The sequence below is a fragment of the Mesocricetus auratus genome, unplaced genomic scaffold, assembly GCF_017639785.1.
Source record: "Mesocricetus auratus isolate SY011 unplaced genomic scaffold, BCM_Maur_2.0 Super-Scaffold_15014, whole genome shotgun sequence".
Lineage (NCBI taxonomy): Eukaryota > Metazoa > Chordata > Mammalia > Rodentia > Cricetidae > Mesocricetus > Mesocricetus auratus.
Window position 1 is genome coordinate 47,244,766 of NW_024429186.1, and position 20,685 is coordinate 47,265,450.

The following is a 20,685-nucleotide window of genomic DNA, read 5'->3' on the forward strand; positions in this document are numbered from 1 at the left end:
CAGGGGCTCACAAAGGAAGACTCAGGACAGCAGGAGACAGGCAGAGAGCCAGACTTTTAAAGCCTCTCTTGTTCCACAAGTTGTGTTGATTGACCCTTCCTTGCGTGTGTGTCTTGTGTCCATGGTGGCAGGTTACTTGATTGACCCTTACTTGTGTGTGTATCTTTTGTCCCATTGCAGCAGGTTACTTGAGGGGTGAGCGCTATGGCCTGCTCTTCTTCCTGTCCTCCGTGTTGATTGTTCTTTAGAATGGTTGGTGCCCTGTCCAAAAGCATGTTTGATAGGATGAAAGAGGCATTTAAAAATAGCGTATTGTTTTGTTTTCAAATCTTTTTATTTCAGAGTAAAATGAAAAAAATGAAGGAAAAATACAAAGACCAGGATGAAGAAGATCGTCAGCTTATTATGAAATTGCTAGCAGTGAGTAACATCTTAAGTCATTCTCTTGTTTTCCAGTGGGCATCTAGGCTTTGATAAACATTCAAACTTTAACAATATTTGGGCCAGTGAGGTGGCTCAGTGGCTAAAGCACTTTCACCAAGTCTGGCAACCCAAATTCAGTTCCTAGGACCCCATATTCAAAGAAGAAAACTAGCGGGGCGGTGGTGGCACACGCCTTTAATCCCAGCACTCAGGAGGCAGAGGCAGGCGGATCTCTGTGAGTTTCAGGCCAGGCTGGACCCACAGCCTCCAAAACAATCAGAGAAACCCTGTCTCGTAAAACAAAACAAAACAAAACAAAACAAAAAAAAAACAAAGAAGAAAACTAACTTCTACTTGTCCTCTGAACTCCACATGTATGTTATTGCATGGGCGCCCCTATACTTCTAACATACACACAGATGTAAGGAAAAATAAAAGCTTAGATTCACAACATTAAAGTAAAATGATTTTAAAAACCTTAGTATTTAATAATAATTATATTGATTTTTCCCCTTATGAATTGAAAGTCTGCAGGTTCAAACAAAGAAGAAAAGGGGAAGAAAGGAAAGAAAGGAAAAACAAAAGATGAACCTGTGAAGAACCAGCCACAGAAAGCCAGAGGCGGACAACAGAATTTAGATGTTGTGAAGAGGGAAACCCCATCCCTTCAAGCTTTAACTCATGACTTACAAGACTTAGCTGTAGATGACCCACATGATGACAAGGTGAGTGTTCCCAGTGGGGTGACCAGAATCTGGGCTGACAAGGTTAGTCCAAAACAAGTCACAGTCCTCACCTTAGAAACAGCCTCAAAGACTAAAATTACGTTCATAAAACGTGTGCAGCTGATAAAACTCATCAGAAGCCTTTGGAAAATTAGTTTGAGGCAAGAAAGATGGCATTTTGTAAATTACTTGCCATAGGGTCTGAGTTCTAGCCCCAGAATCAGCTGGAATTTTGTGCTTATGACTCCTGCACTGAAGAGGCTGTTGGCCAGAAAGCAGAGCTCACTCAGCAAGCTCCGGGCCAATGAAAGATCTTAAAGTAGATTGTGTTCCTGATGACATCCAAGATTGCCCTCTGACCTCCACAGGCACCTGGACACAAGTATACATGAACGTAGCTCACACAGAATAACAGTTTTGTGGGAGAGGTCTTACATGATTCCAATGAAGCTCAGTTAAAATAAGAGGAAGTATTGGGCTTGAGTAGAAAATAAATTTTTACTTTTGTAAGCTTTTCTATATAGGATTGTAAGCAAATAACTATGTTGTTTGGACTTAGGTCTCAGTTATAGAAGCTACGGTAGTTATTTAATTGATTTAGCAAATAAATCGTTTAAGAACCACACTTAAGTATATCTTTGTGCATGAATAGATAATATTCTTGAAATGCTGAGGTTTTAAAAATAAATCTATATAAAGTGCAGGCTGAAAGTTGACACGCGTGATGTCATTGCAATCCCAAATCGGACAGCTATTTTTACTTGGGTTGTACTGTTTTTAGTTAAAGCTTGAGTTACACATTCAATTTAATGAGATGTTTATAGGGATTTTTCCCTCTACTGAACAGTGTTAATGGTTTTAAATTTCATTTTGGTTCACAGGTTTTTATACTATTGCCATATCTGTAGTTTTATCTATAATCTTAGAAATATCCATGGCAGACAGACTTTGGTGGCACACACCTTTAATCCCAACACTCAGGAGCCAGAGTCAGGCTGATCTCTGTGAGTTTCAGGCCAGCCTGATGTACAGAGTTAATTCTAGGACAACGAGGACTGTTTCACAGAGAAACTCTGTCTTAAAAAACCAAAACAATGAGACAGATAAGGATGGATGATTGATAGATAGATAGATAGATAGATAGATAGATAGATAGATAGATAGATAGATAAAATCCATGCCAGATATATGGTGGCATATAGCTAGAATTTCAGCACTTCAAAAGCCAAAGCAGAAGGAAGGAGTACATGTATGAGGCCAGCTTAAGATATGTAGCAAGTCATGGAAAGGGAAATATTCCTCAGTATTATTATTAATAATCTTCCTTCATGGGCATGGATTATGGTCTGAATGGCAGTGTGGTAATATTACAAGTGGAGCTTTTAGGAAGGAAAGTAAATGCCTTTATGAGATTAAAGGGACCCTGTCAAATGAAGACCTGGCAATCAGATGTCACTTTTTTTACTGCTTTAAGAATCTCATGTAGCTGAGTGGTGGTAACACAAGCCTCTAATGCCAGCATTTAGGAGGCAGAGGCAGGAGGATCTCTGTGAGTTTGAGGCCAGCCTGGTCTACACAGTGAGTTGCAGGACAGCCAGGGCAACACAGAGAATCCCTGCCTTGGGGCAGGGATGGGGGGGGGGGGATAAATAAGACTCATGTAGCAAGGACTGATCTTAAACTTGATGTTGCTGAGTAAGCTCATCCTGCCTCAACACCTCGGGTGCTAGGATTACAAGTGTGTGCTACTAAATGTACTAAGGTGCCATTTGAGGCAAATCTTCACAGAACTTAACTGCTGTCCTGACCTTGAACTTTTAGCTTGCAGACCGATTAAATGTAAATTTATTTTTAAAATTGTGTATTCTGAAGTCTCTTGATACAGCAGCCTAAACAGACTGAGATTAGTTTGTCTCCAAATAGGTACTGTCCATATAACTTAAATACACAAAATTAAGTCTATCTCACTATTTGAAGTTCATTATAAAATTGTTAGCAAACATTTTTTTAAGTTCTTTTGTAAGATTACTTTTTTCTACAAATATTGAACTCAATTGTCATTTCAGGTTATCCCTACAACTTAACACAACATCAGCATATCCTTATAAGTAAAAGGATTTTGTCACACTGGTTAAAAAAATTAGTTTTCTCTTTCAATTGCAGTGCTTTTTAAAGTACGCCCTGATCCACTTTAGAGTCTTAGGAGACCCAAGGTGTATTCAATTCCTGTTATGAGTTATACAACAGCCTTATTATTTCAGGTTTTTTCTGCTTGTGGTTTATTGATACCAAGTTTCATAGCTGACTTTAATCTTTATGTTTGGAACTAGGAAGAGCACGATCTGGATCAGCAGGGACATGAGGTATGATTTGAGTGGGGGTTTCTGTTCCATCTCACTGTACTCAGTAAAGATATCTGCAGGCTCTGCAGCCACAGGGTCTCAGAATGTAACCCTGGCTGGCCTGGAACTTGCTGTGTGTTCTTGAAATGTCTTGAACTCAAAAGATCCACCTGCCTCTACCTCCTCGTGTACACTGCCATACCTAGCCTGAAAATATTCCTTATCCCTCCCCTTCCTTTGCACTGCAGTATTATTATTTATGGGGATAATAATCACTTTTTAAGGTAACTTAAACGTTCAGCACTAAGCATTTTGCCCTTGTAGATAGTCTACAATGACAGTTAGTTTAAGGAGTTCTGAAATTTCTCCTTAAGAACAGAGATGTCTCAGTAGTTAAGAGCCCTGGCTGCCTTTACATGGGGACACAAAACCAGCTATAGCTTTAGGAGATTTGATGTCGTCCTCTTCTGGTCTCCATGTAGCGCATGCACACACTCAGACACACACACACACACGGCACACTATGCACTCTATGATATATAAACACACATATTTTTAAAAAAGACAGAAAAGTGGATCTCTGTGAGTTTGAGTCCATCCAGGAGAGCCTCCAAAGCTACAGAGAAACCCTGTCTCAAAGAGAGAGAGCAAGGGAGGAAAGAGGAGGAGAAAAGAAGCCTAGACCCTGTCTCAGACAGCGAGAGAAGAAGGAAAGAAGAGAAGAAGCCTAGATTTTTCTCAACTTTGGCACTGTTCACATTTTGGAAAGTTGTCAGACCTGTGTAACATCATATAGATTAATAATACCCTTGGCTACCGGGTGGTGATGGCACATGCCTTTAATCCCAGCACTAGGGAGGAAGAAACTCTGTCTTGGAAAAAACGTATCATTGACCTAATCCGTTAGGTGCCGTTCCTTTCCATCTGAGAGCCAAAACTATGCCTAGATACTGGCGAGTCTCCTGTAGTGGGACAAAGTCCCCGTTTCAGAATTATTGGTCTAGCTGAAGTGTGGTAGTGCATGCCTTTAATTCCAGCACTCGGGACAGAGATGGATAGATGATGTCAGCCTGATCTACAATGAGTTCTGGGACAGCAAAAGCTACTATTTTGCCTCATGAAACTCCTCAGTCTGTAAAATGCTTGCCATGCACACATGAGGATCTGAGTCCTCGGCACCCACATGAAAACCAGGCAAGATAGCATGTACTTTTAACGCTGATACTGCAGAAGTGGAAACAAGAGGCTTACTGACCAGCTAGGCTTGCCCAACCTCTGAACTCTGAGTTCAGTAAGAGACTTAAGTTAATAGAAGCTTCTACACATGAAAAAGAAAAGTTACTGACCTAGCCTACATTCCTTGCAACAGACTTAAACTCCTTGAAGTTATTAGTATTCGTCTTTTGAATCCACAGTAGCTTCCCTGCAGCTTAGTTGCAATGAAATGTCCCATTTGTCTTCCTCTTTCTAAAAGTCATTAAATAGTGCTTTGAAAAATGTTCCCATTGCCGAATATTGTAGGGAAAAATGTAAGGAATATATATTCAAACATTACATTTCAGTTCCTTGGAACTCAAAAGCAGTTTGGGCACTGCTGTCAGATATCTGTCAGAAAAGGCTAAAGTCTGGCTGGCATAAATTCCTTTTATAATTGTTTTTATTTTCCTCTTTTAGGAAAATCTGTTCGATTCTTTGACAGGGCAGCCACATCCTGAAGATGTACTAATGTTTGCTATTCCAATATGTGCTCCTTATACCACCATGACAAATTATAAGTAAGCCATTGTTATTGTACTTGTAATAGCTGCCACAATGTCTTTATGAGTCTCTTAAATTTCCATGTAGTAACTCATGCAATATTTTTTTAAGGTACAAAGTGAAACTTACTCCTGGAGTTCAGAAAAAGGGAAAAGGTAACGTGGGATCTTTTTTTTTTTGTTATTTTAAAATAGCTTAAGTGACTGAACCAGAAGTACATTCTCCAGCTCTCTATTTACAGCTGCAAAAACAGCCTTGAATAGTTTCATGCACTCCAAAGAAGCAACAGCAAGAGAAAAAGATTTATTCCGCAGTGTAAAGGTAAAGTTTTCCTTCAGAACTCTGGTGATTGGTGGTCTGATCAAGATCTTTTCTATTGTCTTGATTCAATGCTGTTACTAGGAGCCATAATAATCAACTCAGCAAAGTTATAAAATGCCTTTCTTCTGACAGTAGAATATATATGATTGTCCTAAACATGACTTACTACATGGGACATGGAAACATTAAGCACTTCTCTTTTTTTAGGACACAGATTTATCAAGAAACATTCCTGGCAAAGTGAAAGTGTCCGCACCTAATCTTCTTCATGTAAAAAGAAAATAGCTGAAATGAAATCCTGAAACACTGTGAAGAGCCAATTTTATAGCCTTTGGAAGTTCAAAGATGCAGACATGTTAATAGGACTTCCACATTTACAAATGAACACATTGCCTTGCTATATCACCAAAAGGACTTAAGTTTTTTTCCCAAGTTTTATATATATATACATATATAAACTATTACAATAGTATTTCCTAAAATATTTGTTAAATGATACACATCTGTAATTGTTCTGCATTTATCGACATTCTTGAGGTTTCATTTAATGCTGTAAAGACTTAAAGTGGCTCAACTGCATTATACTGGCCGGAGGCTTACTGTATAGAACATCTAATACACACATACCACAGCCAATCGCAAGGGGTTTGTTTGGTTCTGTGGGGGCAAGTAACATTTAGAGTTTGTGTCTTGAAAATTTTGTCAAAAACTTACATCAAATGCAAAAAACAACACACAGAGGAAAATGACAATTGTTTCTGTGCATTCATATACATCACCTTTAACCCTAATTTCTCCTTCTTAATGTCATTCAGTTTTGTGACATTTTCTTTTCCATCAAATAATGTTTTATCTGTCAAGATTATCAGAAGTGCATTTTTTAGGCTTATCCTTAAAGATTCCTGGTCCAGTTTTCTTCTCTCTTGCATCAGAACAGAGAATAAAGTCATACATTTTATCTCTCTTCCCTTCACAAGGTACATACTGCCACTTTTAATTAGCTAAATAGTAAACATGACCACCTGTTCCAGGATTATACCAACACATAAGTGCTAAGTTAATTGTAGCTTGGGCTGTATCATATATACGACTCTTCACTCCCATTGCCCCACCATCACCACACACACCCAGGTGTATGTGACAGCACACTCTTAATCCTAGTACTGGAGAGGAGGGGTTGGAGTATTACTGAGTCAAGACGATCAGCCTTGGCTACATGAAGTGCAAGGCTAAAAATGTAGCTTTTCCAGTTTCTACAGATACATTACATCCAAATTATCAAAAGATAAATGTAAAAATGTTATACCCATTCTTGGTATAAAAAGCTAATGTAGTGATTTTTTTCTTTTACTTTAACAATGGACAGTTACTGGTGTTAAATACATTTATTGTAAACTTTAGACACAAAAATAAGTTCTCTAGGCCATTCACATGCACATAAAACCCAGAAAGCTGCAAACTACAACAATACATATAAGTATACAAAGGATGCCACTCTGTGACAAATACAGGGTTGTTTTCCATGCAAGTAGATGAGAATTATTATCTACGAGGCCTTACGATCCAGAAGTGTTGTTACTACCAAACCTCTGATTAACACTGTGAAGTAGGTGTTTTGGAAGGCAGTTCCACGAATTAGCTAGCATTTCTTTAAAGCAAATGACTGCTTCTAAGCTTAGCCTAAAAGTAGACAAGAAAAAAAAAGTAAGTTTACATTAGCTTGAATGAAGATTCATTATTGCCTTTAAATAGTCATGTACCTGGTACCAAGTACCTGGTAAGAACTTACCGTACAAGAGATTTTGGTTGAACTGAAAATGTAAGTACTTCATTACTGTGTGCCTGGAAGAAAAAAAGACTACGTTAAAATGCAAATGCTGAAAGCAGGCTGGTGTGGTGCATTCCTGTAACCCCAGCTCTAGGAGGCAAGACAGGAGGACTACAGGTCCTAGCCCAGCAAGGGCAAGAGCTGGACCCAAAGCTGGGAATATGTGCTGGTGAAGTCCTACCTAGCACTCACAGGCCTTGGAGAGATGGCTCAGCTGTCTGCTCTTCCAGAGGATCTGAGTTTAGTTTCCAGTACCACCTTGGGGCTATTCGTAACCCCAGCTCTAGGGGGAGCTAATGCCCTCTTTTGGTTTTCATGAGAACTGTATGCACATGGCACATAGACACACATGCAGACAAAACACCAATCACATGAGTTTTAATAAACAAGCAGTTGGGCAGTGGTGGTGCATGCCTTAAATCCCAGCACTTAGGAAGCAGAAGCAGGCAGATACCTGAAGGCCAGCCTGGTTTACAGAGGAGAGTTCCAGAATAGGGCTACACAAAGAAACCCTGTCTCCAAAAAAATTTTAAAAAGCCTAGCAAGTTTCACCTGATAAAGGCTCCTGTTGCCATAGATGACAACCTGAGTTAGACGATGGGAGGACAAGTATTGTCCTCATCCATGGCACACACCTGCACACACACAAATGTTTCGCTCATCAGCAGTAAAGGCACTTACAGCTCTATGATGGACCAGCAGGTTGTTTGCACAACCACCAAAAACAATTACTTCTCCTTCATCGCTTGCACAAGCTGTGTGCCATAACCTGCATGCAAAACAAAAAAGCTTGAGTTTAATGTAACTCAAAAGTCCAAACTGACTCTAAACTACATTCAGACCAAATATGGCAAGAATTCCAATTTCAAGTAAAAGCTCTTTAATTAGCTAGCCTTGGTGTCACACACACCTTCAATCCCAGCATGCTGAAAGTGGAGGCGGGTGGATCTCTTAAGTCTGAGGCCAATCTAGTCTACACATGAGTTCCAGGCCAGCCAGAGCTACATAATGTGAGACTGTAAGCAAACAATCAGGTCTTTGTTAGCAGTAAGTCTTATGGGGACTAAGCAGTGGCAGGGGAGTTGGCCTCACACACAGTGACTTGAAGACTGCAGTAAATCACTAAAGCTCTCCACCCTGGATAATTCTGTGGAAGGAAAGGTCACCTCTGTCAAGTGTCTTAGCAGAATGACTATACTTGGATGAAAACATAGAGGGGCTGGCATACTTAAATTCACTTCTAATACCAATGTCTAAGTATGTAATTGCCCATAGTAATTCCTTTGGAGACTAAAAGAAAACTATCCTGTCAGTGTTTAAAAAAGAAAAGTTTTTACTATCTCATGTAGCCCAGAGCCCCTGATCTCCTGATCCTCCTGTTTCTGGCTTCTAAGGGCTGTATTACAGGTATGTGCCCACTCACCCCGTATTTTTTTTCCTGCCTCTGAAAAGTTTTACTTAATCTTCCTTAAATAATTCTACTACAAACCATGAACAACTCTTGGTTTGATTTTTCTTTCTTCCATGTACATTCTTGAAAAGTTTAAAGCATTAACAGAGTTCTTTATACAGACAGTGCGAAAGCGAGCTTTGGACATTCAGGTAATGTTGGTTGGTCTTTTGGGAAGTATATCTTTCCTAAGAATGTTGGATAAAAATCCAGCCAAAACATCCTATATACTCATGGGACTTAACGAATTAATTGTTAAGAAATTACACCTTTCAGGTAGTTCATACCTTGGCTTTTCGGTGTAAGGATGATTAAACTGAATCCATTCGTTTTTACTGATGCAATAAGTCCAGGCATCACCTGATTAAAAAAAGAAAAAGCTATTAAGTTATGTTCATCCTGACAGTTTGGCACTTTAGCACGAAACGCACTAAGTTAAATCCTATTCCCTGTGGTTACAGAAGTAAGGCCACTGCATGTACAACCTTTCAGCGGTGACTTTAAGTGCTCAAAGTAAAAATTTTAAACCAGGCAGAATGGATTTAGGTCATAATATGTACAATTATAAGGTGTTACAGGGTCAACATGAAGTTCACCTGCAAGGATACAGCTAGGATTGAATTTCAGTGAGTAGTACACTTCTAATGCATAACTATGATATATGACAGCAAGATATATTTAAAGGACTCACTTAGTGGCTGTTTTTCAGTGGTAAATCCTCCAAAGAGAAAAAGATGATCTGAAGACACTGGTGTCAGTGAGTGCCAGGAACGGCCAACTGGACATATGCCTTGTGGAATTCTAAAAATAACAGCAGAGTTATACTATCTGTGGCTAGAGTCTTGGAGAGAACTCAGTCAATAAGTGCTTCAGAGCCTGAGTTCCACTGGTAGAACCCACACATTACTTAAAAGGGTGGGGGGAGCAGGCATGATGCATGCCTGCAATCCCATGTGAACCCCTAGAGTATGCTGACCTGTCCTACTAGGCAAATCCCAAGCTAGGGAGAAACCCTGTCTCAAAAGGAAAAACAGCTTCACACTCAGAATCCCAGCACATGGAAGGTTGAGGTAGAAGGCTTTCTTTCACAAGTTTGACAGTGTAAGACCCTGTCACAAGAACAAAAAACCACCCCAAAATAAAAAAGGTGAACACCACTGAGTACACCAGAGACTATTCTCAAGTTTCCACATGCACACATAATCACCTTATACATAAAAATCTTACATTTAAACCAGATACCACAGAGAAATGTTGAAGATTTCTTTAAAAATGTATATGGATTATTAGAAAAAGAAAACTTGAAAAAGGTTTCCTGGGGTCTCAGGAAAACTGCCATAAAAGCTTGAGGACCATTCAGATCCCCAGCACCTACGTAAGTAACAAGAGCACACGACAGCCCACCTGTCAGTCCATGTAGTGGCACTGAGTGGCGTTTGAATCCCACAATGAGATCCTCTAAGCAAGCAGGCTAGCCAGCCATATTGATGAGCTCTGGGTTTAGCTGAGAGACCACTTCCTCAATGAATATGGTAGACAATGTTGAAGACCCCCTGATGTCAGCTTTGGACCTATATACACTTACACACACAACATGCACCCACACAAACATACATCATGTATGCACATCTTATATCCAGACACATGCTTAAGAAAAAGAAACCTCTCAGTATTAACTACATACTTTATACTGAACTATGTTCTTTGAAGGCAGAATCAACTTTAGACTTTCTTTTCAACAAACATGATATACCAGGGACATAGTTAGGGAAACTGAAAATAAAAATAAAATTCCTTCCTTAAGGACCCCAGTAATCATGTTTATTTAGAACCCAAATTACAGAAACTGGAAGCACATTTATTACATACTACTAGAAAAGGGGTAGGTCTGAAATGTATTTTGGAAAGCTTTTCTAAATATCTAAGGTAATACCTACAATTCAGTCCACTCCCATGTATCCAGATTAAGACAGTGGAGATCATTCATTCTAGCATCCTAAAAAAGTTAAGTAAGTAAGTTACCATTTGAAGCATCCAAAAGCAAGTCATTAAAAAGCATGTCGTTAAAAACTTTTCTATACTCACTCTGTATCTGCCACCAAACACAAAGCCCTTGTTTCCAACAGTTGCACAGGCATGGGCTGCACGAGGTGAAGGTGTTTTACCCTATTAAAAAGGTATAAAAACAGCATTATAAATATGTGAACTTTACAAACAGGGAAAATATCGATCTTTTCTGAATTTCACAGAACCAAATTATGCCAGACACTCAGACATTTAAAGGTCAAAGTACGATTTATTGACAGCAATAGTATTAAAAGCTGATACTACAACTGAACATTATATTTCTGAGACTGTTACTGAATGAGTTAGTATGTCAGAACAGCTAATTAAAAAAAAAAAAGATGGGGGCTGGACAGATGGCTCAGTGGTTAAGAGCACTGACTGTACTTCCAGACAACCCAGAATCAATTTCCAGCACCCACATGGCAGCTCATGACTGTAATTCCAATTCCAGGGGACCCAACACCCATGGGAAAATACCAATGCACATAAAATAAAAATAAACAAGTTTAAAAAAAAACAAAAACAAGTTAGGTGTTGGTGGCCCACGCCTTTAATCCCAGCACTCGGGAAGCAGAGGCAGGCAGATCTCTGTGAGTTCAGAGGCCAGCCTGGTCTACAGAGCAAGTTCCAGGACAGGCTCCAAAACAATACACAGAAACCCTGTCTCAAATAACAAAACAAGCAAGTAAATAAATAAATAAAAGACTGGCACATTGCATACTATCCTTATAAGGAAAGAAATCTAATCTTAAACTTTCAATTTAAAACTTGATTTAGTTACTAGCAAATGAAGGTACAACACAGATGTGTGTGTGTGTTTTGTTTAAGACAGGGTTTCTGTGTAACAGTCCTAGCTGTCCTAGAACTTACCCCTCAGAGATCCACCTGCCTCTGCCTTCCAAGTGCTGGGATTAAAGGCCACCACCACCTAATGTATTTGTTAAACTTCTGAGGCTTTTACTCCTTGAAGAGCAATAAATCTACAGACTGCCTCATTCCAGAAAACAACAAGAAGGAACTGTCAATTTCAGGCCCCTCCCAACTCTGGTGTCCACTTCATTCTTCAGTAACTCACGGTGGTAATGGGCTGGCTCCAGGTAAATGTTTCAGTGTCTAAAATATGTACATGATCATTCCATCCTCTTGGATGACTTGAATTCTACAGAAAAGAATCTGCGTTATTTTACAAATACTGTTTATAAAATGACATAACACTTGCATGCCCGGTTTACTAACAAGCAATGAAGAGAATGGCTGGGAAGTGTGAAATGATTTCTGAGCTGGTGGGTGACTCAGCTGGTACAGGTGCTTGCTGCCAAGCCAGATGCCCTAAGCTGAATCCCAGAACCTACTTGGTAGGAGGAACCAATTCCCCCAAGTTGTCCTCTGACTTTGAAACTGTGTCACTTGCACCAAAGCACAAAATTAAATTTTCAAAATGTAATAAAAATTCAGAAAGTGAAAACAAAATAGAATGTATTTTTAACATACTAAGTAGGCCATGTGCAATATGAAACTTCACTTACCCAAAAAGATGTTTCATCAAATTCAAAAGTTCCCAATACTTTATCTTCAGGTAAATATCCATACCCTCCAAAAAATATTAACCTGTTTGATATAAAACCAAAACATAAAGAAATAAGTATCTGTAAACTAGGTCACAGGATATTTTAAACTTCGGTATCTGGAATGAGTTGAGTACATGAGTATATGGAAATGTTAGTCAACTAATGCTTAACATGACAACTAGCTTTTAGGGCACTCGTGTATTAATTTACTATGTGATGTGCTCCATGCGCATCTGTAAAGCTGACTAGGGTATTTACAGGGTAACTACATTCTGCACAAAAGGCCAAACCTACAGTGCTTCAAACGTACTTGTTTTTATATACCCAGACACCAAGTTTGTCCTTTGATGATGGAGGGATTCCTTGGCAATCAATTCTTTCCCACTGTAACACTCTGTCTGCAGACCTTGAATCCAGCATGTAGAACTGTCAGAAGCAATGATTTCAGTTAGTTTTCATTACATAGAAAACTCAATATTGACATTTATTTTTACCTGTATTTTTGTGATAAAGGTGCCATCTAATTCAGTGCCAAGTGTGACTACAGACTGGCTGCTACACTGGTCTGTGTCAAGATTATAAATTTACAACAGAATGTAAGTTTTTTTTTAATTCTATTTATATTTTCTGTATAAGTGCTCTGCATGTAAAGCTCCAAGCCAGAAAAGGGCATCAAATCCCATTACAGATGGTTGTGAGCCACCATGTGGTTGCTGGGAATTGAACTCAGGATCTCTGGAAGAGCAGTCTGACCTGGGCTTGATTCCCAGTTCCCACATGGCAGCTTATAACAGTCTATAACTGCAGTTCTAGGGGATCTAAAAGTTAAATACTGGTCTCAGGATTCAAATCCAGGTAAGAGAACACACACACCTCACCTTTCCGAGACACCTAAGTTTCCTTCTGGTCAAATGTAAAACCCTGAACTCTAGCAGCGTTGTATTAATCACTCTGTCACCACCCTCTGGGAACCAGCTTTGCTCCCTTCTAAGTCTTTTCAGGTAGTGTCCACTTATGTTTCTACCACATCTACATTGGTTCATACAAGGAAAGGAGGAATGATCTGGAACTTAAGTGACACACACCACAGTGCTCCTCGTATAATCTCAAAATCACAGAGCCACCTGACATCTCCTTGAACTGTGACTTGTCACTGTTCAACTGAAGCACTGCCTGAGCTCCCACAAACCCTGACTGCAGCCATTCAGTCCTAGTCCTTAGGTGTCTCCCGGAACCTGAGCTGAACTCCAACTGCATCACACATCTCTGTCTCCATGTCCAACTCTGCACTCTGCATGTAGCGTTTACTACGCTGTAAAGTGAGTGAGTTAAGAGGACTCTACCTAAAAACTGTGTGCCTGAAAAATACTGACCTCTTTTCCTATTTACAAAAAATCATGGACAAAATCAAAGCAGCATGTGTCCTAGAGCAACATTAAAAAGAATTATTTTACTATTTCTTTCTTTGTGGTTTTTCAAGATAGGGTTTCTCTGTGTAACAGTCCTGTCTGTCCTGGAACTCAATTTGTACGCCACCTGCCTCTGCCTCCCGAGTACTGGGATTAAAGGTGTGTGCCACCACGGCCACCCAGCTTTTTTTAGTATTAATTTATCCCTGTGACTTTCTGAGTTCTCCTTTACCGTTTACTGCAAATTCTTTGTCTGAATTGTCTTTGAAAATACTTTCCAGTTAACATTCCCTACCACTCAGAGCAGTCAAGAGAAAAATTGAGAGCACAAGCAAAAACACCTAGGAAGTTATCACTACACACAGGCTGCTAACCCTTACTTTACAAAGGCCTAGTACACAGACTGGTACAACACTAGAGGACATTACTATACTACACATTCACACACAAGTACATACTTAGAGTGCACAAGTATAAGCTGAACTTTAGAAATGCGGTTGAAAATGGAAGGAGAAAACTGCTTAGAACCATAATCATTCAAAACCACTAACCTTATTTGTATTGCCTCTGGAATGGTGTCCTCCAAACAAGTACAGCACCCTGTCTACACACACAGCACAGCTCCCAGACATGGAAGGAGGAACGTCACCCTCAGTGTTGATTTTTTTCCTAAAAGAGGGTTAGACAAGTTTTCCAGAGGGTAAGAAACACAAGGCTTATTAACTTACATCCCACAATAAGAGAAAGAAGGCTGACAATATCTAGGGTCTTCTAGCTTCAAGATAACTCAAGGAATCAGCTTCCCCATTTTACAGCTACCTGACAGTGGAAGACAGCCGTACACAAGCAGAATGAAAGGTTCTGAAAGCCTCTGATTTCAGACCATTTCTCAAACTGCTGGCTTTATGGTCTTAACTGACTGGGAGAGGTCCCTGTGTTACACTGATTTGTGTGTATGTTTGGGCACAGCTGTGTCACAGCATACACATGGAAATCTGCCTCCGTGTGGACTCTGGGTCACCAGGCTTGACAACAATCGCCTTTACTTAACTGAGCCAACCCCATGACCTTAGTTTGCTTTTAAGTAGGCCAAGGATCTAAAAGGAAAGCATCAACATTCCCAGTGCTGACAGAGTAATTCAACAGATTTTTAAAAAATTAAGTCAACTTTTAGTGATTTAAATAAGCCCTATGTAATACTAACAGTTATGTAGTCCTGGCTGGCCCAGAACTCACAGAGATCTGCCTGCTACAATTAAATGAAAGCATAACCATGCTCAGCTATAAAGACTCAGAAAATTAACAGTCCACCTCAGGTCTCCTGATCACATCACCAATTATTATTACTTTATCTGTGATTAGCTTGAAGGAGGCTTATTTAAATTCTTGATCTTAAGAAACATGTTGAGCCGGGCGGTGGTGGGGCACGCCTTTAATCCCAGCACTCGGGAGGCAGAGGCAGGCGGATCTCTGTTCGATGCCAGGCTGGACCAACAGCCTCCAAATACAGAGAAGCCCTGTCTCATAAAAACCAAAAAAAAAAAAAAAGAAATATGTTGAATTCCTCTTTTGGGAATTTTCCAGTCCTCTAAAAAAGATTAGCAAATAGTCCATATGAACTGATTTACTATTTACAAAAATAATTGTGACCTGCCTTAAACTAAATAGGATTACCATCCTGGCTTCAAGACTGACAATAAGATAGTAAACAAGTCTTTTAAAGTCTAAGGTTTTCATGAAACGAACTACTGGGAACACCTTTAGAAGCCCAGTACTCTGAGAACCCACACAGACTACTAACATGTCCTTGACTCACTGTTATTTACAGGCAGAGGACCCTGAGAATCCCTCAAGTATCACTGGGTAACTTTTTTGTTTTGTTTTTTTGAGACAGGTTTCTCTGTGTAACCCTGGCTGTCCTGGAAGTCTGTAGACCAGGCTGGACCCAAACTCACAGAGATCTGGTTGCCTCTGACTCCTGAGTGCTAGGGATTAAAGGCAGGTGCCATTACTGCCCAGCTCATTTTTTTTTTTTTTAATTTTTCAAGACAGGGTTTCTCTGTGGTTTGGAGGTCGTCCTGGAACTCGATGTGTAGGCCAGGCTGGCCTTGAACTCACATAGATCCTCCTGCCTCCCGAGTGCTGGGATTAAAGGCGTGTACCACCAACGCCAGGCTCATTTTTTAAACACATCTTTTTTTCTAGGTGAAAAAAAATCAAGCCTGGGCCTCATGTTGGACAGGCAAGCACTTTGCTACTCAACTACTAATACAACCCAGAAAATAGTACTCTAAAAGAGACTTTCTCAAAACTTCTTTTGAGCTGATAAATTAGAAACCATGCAAAACCTAACAATTACAGCAAACTAAAGACCTCTTTTTCAAAATACCAAACCACACTTGTAACATCTTCCCATTCCAAGTTCTAGCCATCACCTACCTCAGGGTACTTTGACCAAGCCTTGATTAGAGGCTTCTAAGAGCATGACATTATCTGGTATTTACTAAGCTCAGCAACTAATCTAAACTAGAATAGAGAGAGCTTAGCATCCTTAACTACATTATTCTCATTAATCAGAATGGGTTTTCAGCTGGGCATTATGCCTTTAATCCCAGGAGTCTGGTGGATCTCTGTTGAGTTCAAGGTCAGTCTGGACTACACAGTTAAGTTCTAGGACAGTCAGAGCTATGTAGAGACCTGTCTCAGCCCCCCTCCCCCAGAATGGGTTTTCATCTTACTTTGCAACCTTATTTGAAGTTTATAAGCCCCACCACCACCACCTGCCCCAATAGCCCGTTACCATCTTCCAGTCTCCATGTTGTAGATCCAAAGCTCTTCTCTGGGCAGATAAAAGTCATATAATCCTCTCACTTGATTACTCTATGAAGAATAAGAAAGATTGCAAGTATACACGACTGCCATTTTACTTTTTTTTTTTTTTTTTTTTTGGTTTTTCGAGACAGGGTTTCTCTGTGGCTTTGGAGGGCCATTTTACTTTTTAATGTATTACTAGTGTGCTGTGTGTATGTGCTATGAGTTGTCAGCACAAGTGTCACCGTGCTTATGTGGAGGCCAGAGGACAATCTTGTGAGTCAGTTCTCTCCCTCCACCCTTGCATGGCTTCTGGGGCTCCAACTCAGATCATCAGGCTTGTTTAAAGAAGCATTTTATGGGGTTTTGTATCTCATCTGAGATACTAGTTATGACACTGATAGCTCATGGGAATGCTTAGGCGACAGACCTTCAAACATTTGACACACTTGCAAATAGTACAAGGACCCCAAGGAGTCCCTTTAATACAGTTCCTAATGTTGTGCTGATCCCCAACCATAACAATTTTGTTAACATTTCATAATTGTAATTGTGCTACTGTTATGAACTATAACATAAATATTTGATATGCAGAATGGTCTTAGGCAAGCCCTGAGAGTCGTTCAACCCCACAGGTTGAGAACTGCCGCACTAAGGTCATGCTGTACCCTGAAAAGACCAGACCACTCACCTGATTTCAGTTCCTGACTTAAATGCTCTGCCCATGCTCACATGGTGTTCTAGCCAAACTTTCCTTCCATCCATTCTGAGGGCAAAACTACAACTATGCAAATAGTGCATCTTCAGCAACAACTGTAATTTCCTTGCTCTGCTCTACTCTAGGTCCCTTCAAGTATTAACTCTAACAAAGACAAAGTTTACTATATGTCCTCAAATTTCTTTATTTAACCTCAACAAAAAAAGTTATTACAAGATTTTAAAGTATAAATAATTTGTCTTTCCTGTGAGGACTGCCTTATTGCATTCCTGGACTGTACCTAGCCACTTTCTGATCATGACAAAATACAGTAAAAACCGCTCTTCACTGAAAATGAGTCAAGGCCCAACACACTTGAATCTTATATGGTAATGGAACAGCCAGCCATGCAACTCTTCTTTCCTCCAGGAGTGGTAAGAGAAGTAAAGGTCACAAGACTAGTAAGCAAACAGTGGGCTGACCAGCCTGCCTAGGGTTGGGGACGATGACAACTTCCACTACTAGGAAGAAGCCAGATTATTGCCTCAGATCTCCAAGGGTTCCAATCAAAGACATGTAGAAGTTGCCAGGAGTGATGGCACACACCTTAAATCCTAGCACTGGTAGAGGCAGAGGCAAATGGATTTTTGGAAGTTTGAGGTCAGCTTGGTTGACATAGCAACTTACAGCCCAGCCAGAGCTACCTAAACCCTGTCTTTGTTTGAAGCGGAGGACTGCGGCTTCTGTATCACCTACTTCACTGACAGTGGCTAATTTCAAGGCATTGAGACCTTATAAACCCAACATCAGAAATTTCCCACTCTGACAATTTCCCAACACACTATGGCTCAATGCTAGTTTTTTTACAAACAGAATTGTGAATAACACAGTTTAGAGTGAAGTGTGATTGATCAACAGGTCTACCCTTCCTCAAAGAAAATTTACATTTTTAAAAAATATTAATTTTGCAGGCGGTGGTGGCGCACGCCTTTAATCCCAGCACTCGGGAGGCAGAGGCAGGCGGATCTCTGTGAGTTCGAGGCCAGGATGGACCGACAGCATCCAAAACAATACAGAGAAACCCTGTCTAGTAAAAAACAAAAAACAAAAAATTAATTTTATGTGTGTAAGTTTTGCCTGCATAACTATCCATGCACCCCCTGGTGCAGTGCAGAGGAGGGCGTCAGATCCCCTGGGACTGGAGTTACAGTTGTGAGCTGCTATGTGGGTGTTAGGACTCCAACCCAGAAATGTCGCCAATTCTCTTAACTACTGAGTCACCCTTCCAACCCCAGATTTTACATTTTAATAGTGGTCACTGTACATCTGCTCTCTACCGCTGAAGTTTTGGACACCAACTCTAAAAACCTAGTCCCTGGATGCTAGGACAACATGATAAATTAATGAGGACTGGCGAAATAATTAATGGTTAAACCAAATGAAGTTATTGGGACAGTTATCTCAAAAGTGGCCAACTATGATCAGATCGCCAGTACCATGAGCTAAACTGTTACTAGAGTCCCTAAGCAAACAGTTCCAGCACGGGTGCAGAGAACTGAATTTCAAGCCAATACCAAGGGGGAGGTCATTTTAACATTAAAACAGTATTCATAGTTTTGTGGTTCAAATAGATCAAATCGGTGTAAATCAAATTAAATCCAAGAACTAGAGCATATCGTGGAGTTCTAAAACCAGTATAACAGAACCAGTTAGCACCGTTTTAAATAGAAGACAACAGAGCAGTATTCCCCAGCTCGGGGTATAACACTCAGCGCAAATGACTCTAAACAAATACCTGGTGACAAAGGCCAGAGAACTACACTCCAATTACAAGTGTGACGGGGAATTTTTCCCTTTCATTTTCGTGTAAGGTCTTCTGAGGGGCAATCCTTCCTCAGCTGAAACCAGTTAAGGAAAATGGGCCTGCGTTCATACAATCGGTTGGTGGGCATCGTCACAGGTGTCGATGGCACCGCTACACCTTCGGGAAGGTTGAGGAAGCGATTCCTGTGGCCTTGGTTCACACAGTGGGCAAACAATACAGTATCTGTCGGCTAACTGGCCCCAACTCGGGATGGTAAAGCCTTCGTGGGTGACCTGGGCCAAAGGTATGAGTGACTCTCGCACAACCTCGCCACCACCCCTTTCCGTAACTTCGGGCCACAGTCACCCGCTACTCAACCCACACAGCACAGCCTGGCTCTGCTGGCTCCAAAGACAACAACGCGGGGGGCGGGGAGCGTAGGCTGACTCATAAGTCAAGAGAGCGGTGACAACAGCCCAGGTGCCCGGAGTCCACGGAGGCAGGGAAGGAAGATGCTCCCCTGAATGAACAAGAGCCGCCGCGACTGTCGCCCCCCGCAAACGGAGCCCGCCCTGCCCCGCTGACCTTGTAGCCGCCCCAGACGAACATGTGGCGCCCATCGCTGACGGCGACGTGGCCGCTGCGCTCGGCCGGGCAGGCCAGCTCCATGGCCTCGTAGTTCTCGAAGGCCGGGCCTGGCAGGTCGTCCGCTCGAGCATCCTCGTTGCCATCTGCCATCTTGCGGCTGCAGGGCTGTGCACCAGGACCGCTGCGGCCCCGCAGGCGGGAGACAAAGGAAAGCTGAGCAGCGGACCCCGGCGCGCAGCCAGCGCTAGCCACCCGCCTCCCCTGCGCTGCGCCTCCGCCTCCCGGCCGAGCGCTGAGGCGCGCGCGGTCAGCGGCTGCGGGTGTCGCGGGGACCGCGGTGCCACCCGGACCCGGCTCTGAGCGGGAGAGCGGCCAAGACGGCTCGCACTCGCAGCCCGCCCCGCCTCCAGCCGAGAGGGCCTTGTTTACGCCTCCGCCGGAAGTCGCCCCGCAGACACCGTCTGCGCGCTCCGGAAGCGCGATCGCCTCCCGAGCCCCAGTTGGTCTGTCAGTGAACGGTTCCTCCCACCTCTCGGTGCTCCAGGCCTAGACCGTTCCTAAGCCACCAACACACCAACCACCATTGGGGAAGAAGGCGAAACCCAGCCTCACAGTTTGGACTTCTAATGAGGCCAAATGAAAATTACGAATTATTTCAACTCAATTCCTCGCTTATAAAATAAGGCTGGAGCCGGGCGTTGGTGGCGCACGCCTTTAATCCCAGCACTCGGGAGGCAGAGGCAGGCGGATCTCTGTGAGTTCGAGGCCAGCCTGGTCTACAGAGCGAGTTCCAGGACAGCCTCCAAAGCCACAGAGAAACCTTGTCTCGAAAAACCAAATAAATAAATAAATAAATAAATAAATAAATAAATAAATAAAATAAGGCTGGACTGG

The 20,685-nt window shown here is 41.5% G+C and overlaps 2 protein-coding genes across 4 annotated transcripts in view; one reads left to right on the plus strand and one right to left on the minus strand.

Moving 5' to 3' along the window:
* Positions 1-6,318, plus strand: part of Nemf (nuclear export mediator factor) — a 49,748-nt gene extending 43,430 nt beyond the window's left edge. Inside the window, exons 27-33 of one of the 3 annotated variants that reach the window (XM_040743001.1) lie at positions 343-420; positions 951-1,148; positions 3,479-3,511; positions 5,165-5,265; positions 5,360-5,403; positions 5,490-5,569; positions 5,777-6,318. In XM_040743001.1, coding sequence (XP_040598935.1) covers positions 343-420; positions 951-1,148; positions 3,479-3,511; positions 5,165-5,265; positions 5,360-5,403; positions 5,490-5,569; positions 5,777-5,854 — 612 coding nt within the window. In that variant the 3' untranslated portion in view covers positions 5,855-6,318. Of the gene's footprint in view, positions 1-342; positions 421-950; positions 1,149-3,478; positions 3,512-5,164; positions 5,266-5,359; positions 5,404-5,442 lie in introns of all 3 variants that reach the window. The other 2 variants (XM_040743000.1, XM_040743002.1) reach the window with 2 other exon arrangements.
* Positions 6,319-6,939: 621 nt separating this feature from the next.
* Positions 6,940-20,214, minus strand: Klhdc2 (kelch domain containing 2). The gene is made up of 13 exons (XM_040743003.1): positions 19,789-20,214; positions 16,692-16,771; positions 14,443-14,560; positions 12,793-12,908; positions 12,441-12,522; positions 11,990-12,073; positions 10,933-11,013; positions 10,785-10,843; positions 9,539-9,648; positions 9,135-9,207; positions 8,079-8,166; positions 7,359-7,411; positions 6,940-7,249 (listed from the first exon to the last, which is right to left on the minus strand). Exons 1-13 carry the CDS (start codon positions 19,939-19,941, stop codon positions 7,126-7,128), a joined length of 1,221 nt encoding a protein of 406 aa, XP_040598937.1. The 5' UTR covers positions 19,942-20,214; the 3' UTR covers positions 6,940-7,125.
* Between the last annotated feature and the right edge of the window lie 471 nt (positions 20,215-20,685).

Bases quoted from the DNA above. Each gene is read 5' to 3' on its own strand.
- Klhdc2 (XM_040743003.1), bottom strand. From the start codon at position 19,941: ATGGCAGATGGCAACGAGGATGCTCGAGCGGACGACCTGCCAGGCCCG. The intron at 12,074-12,440 runs GTAAGTGAAGTT...TCTTTTCTGTAG, and splicing joins TTGATGAAACATCTTTTTGG to AATTCAAGTCATCCAAGAGG. The intron at 7,250-7,358 runs GTAAGTTCTTAC...GTCTACTTTTAG, and splicing joins CAACCAAAATCTCTTGTACG to GCTAAGCTTAGAAGCAGTCA.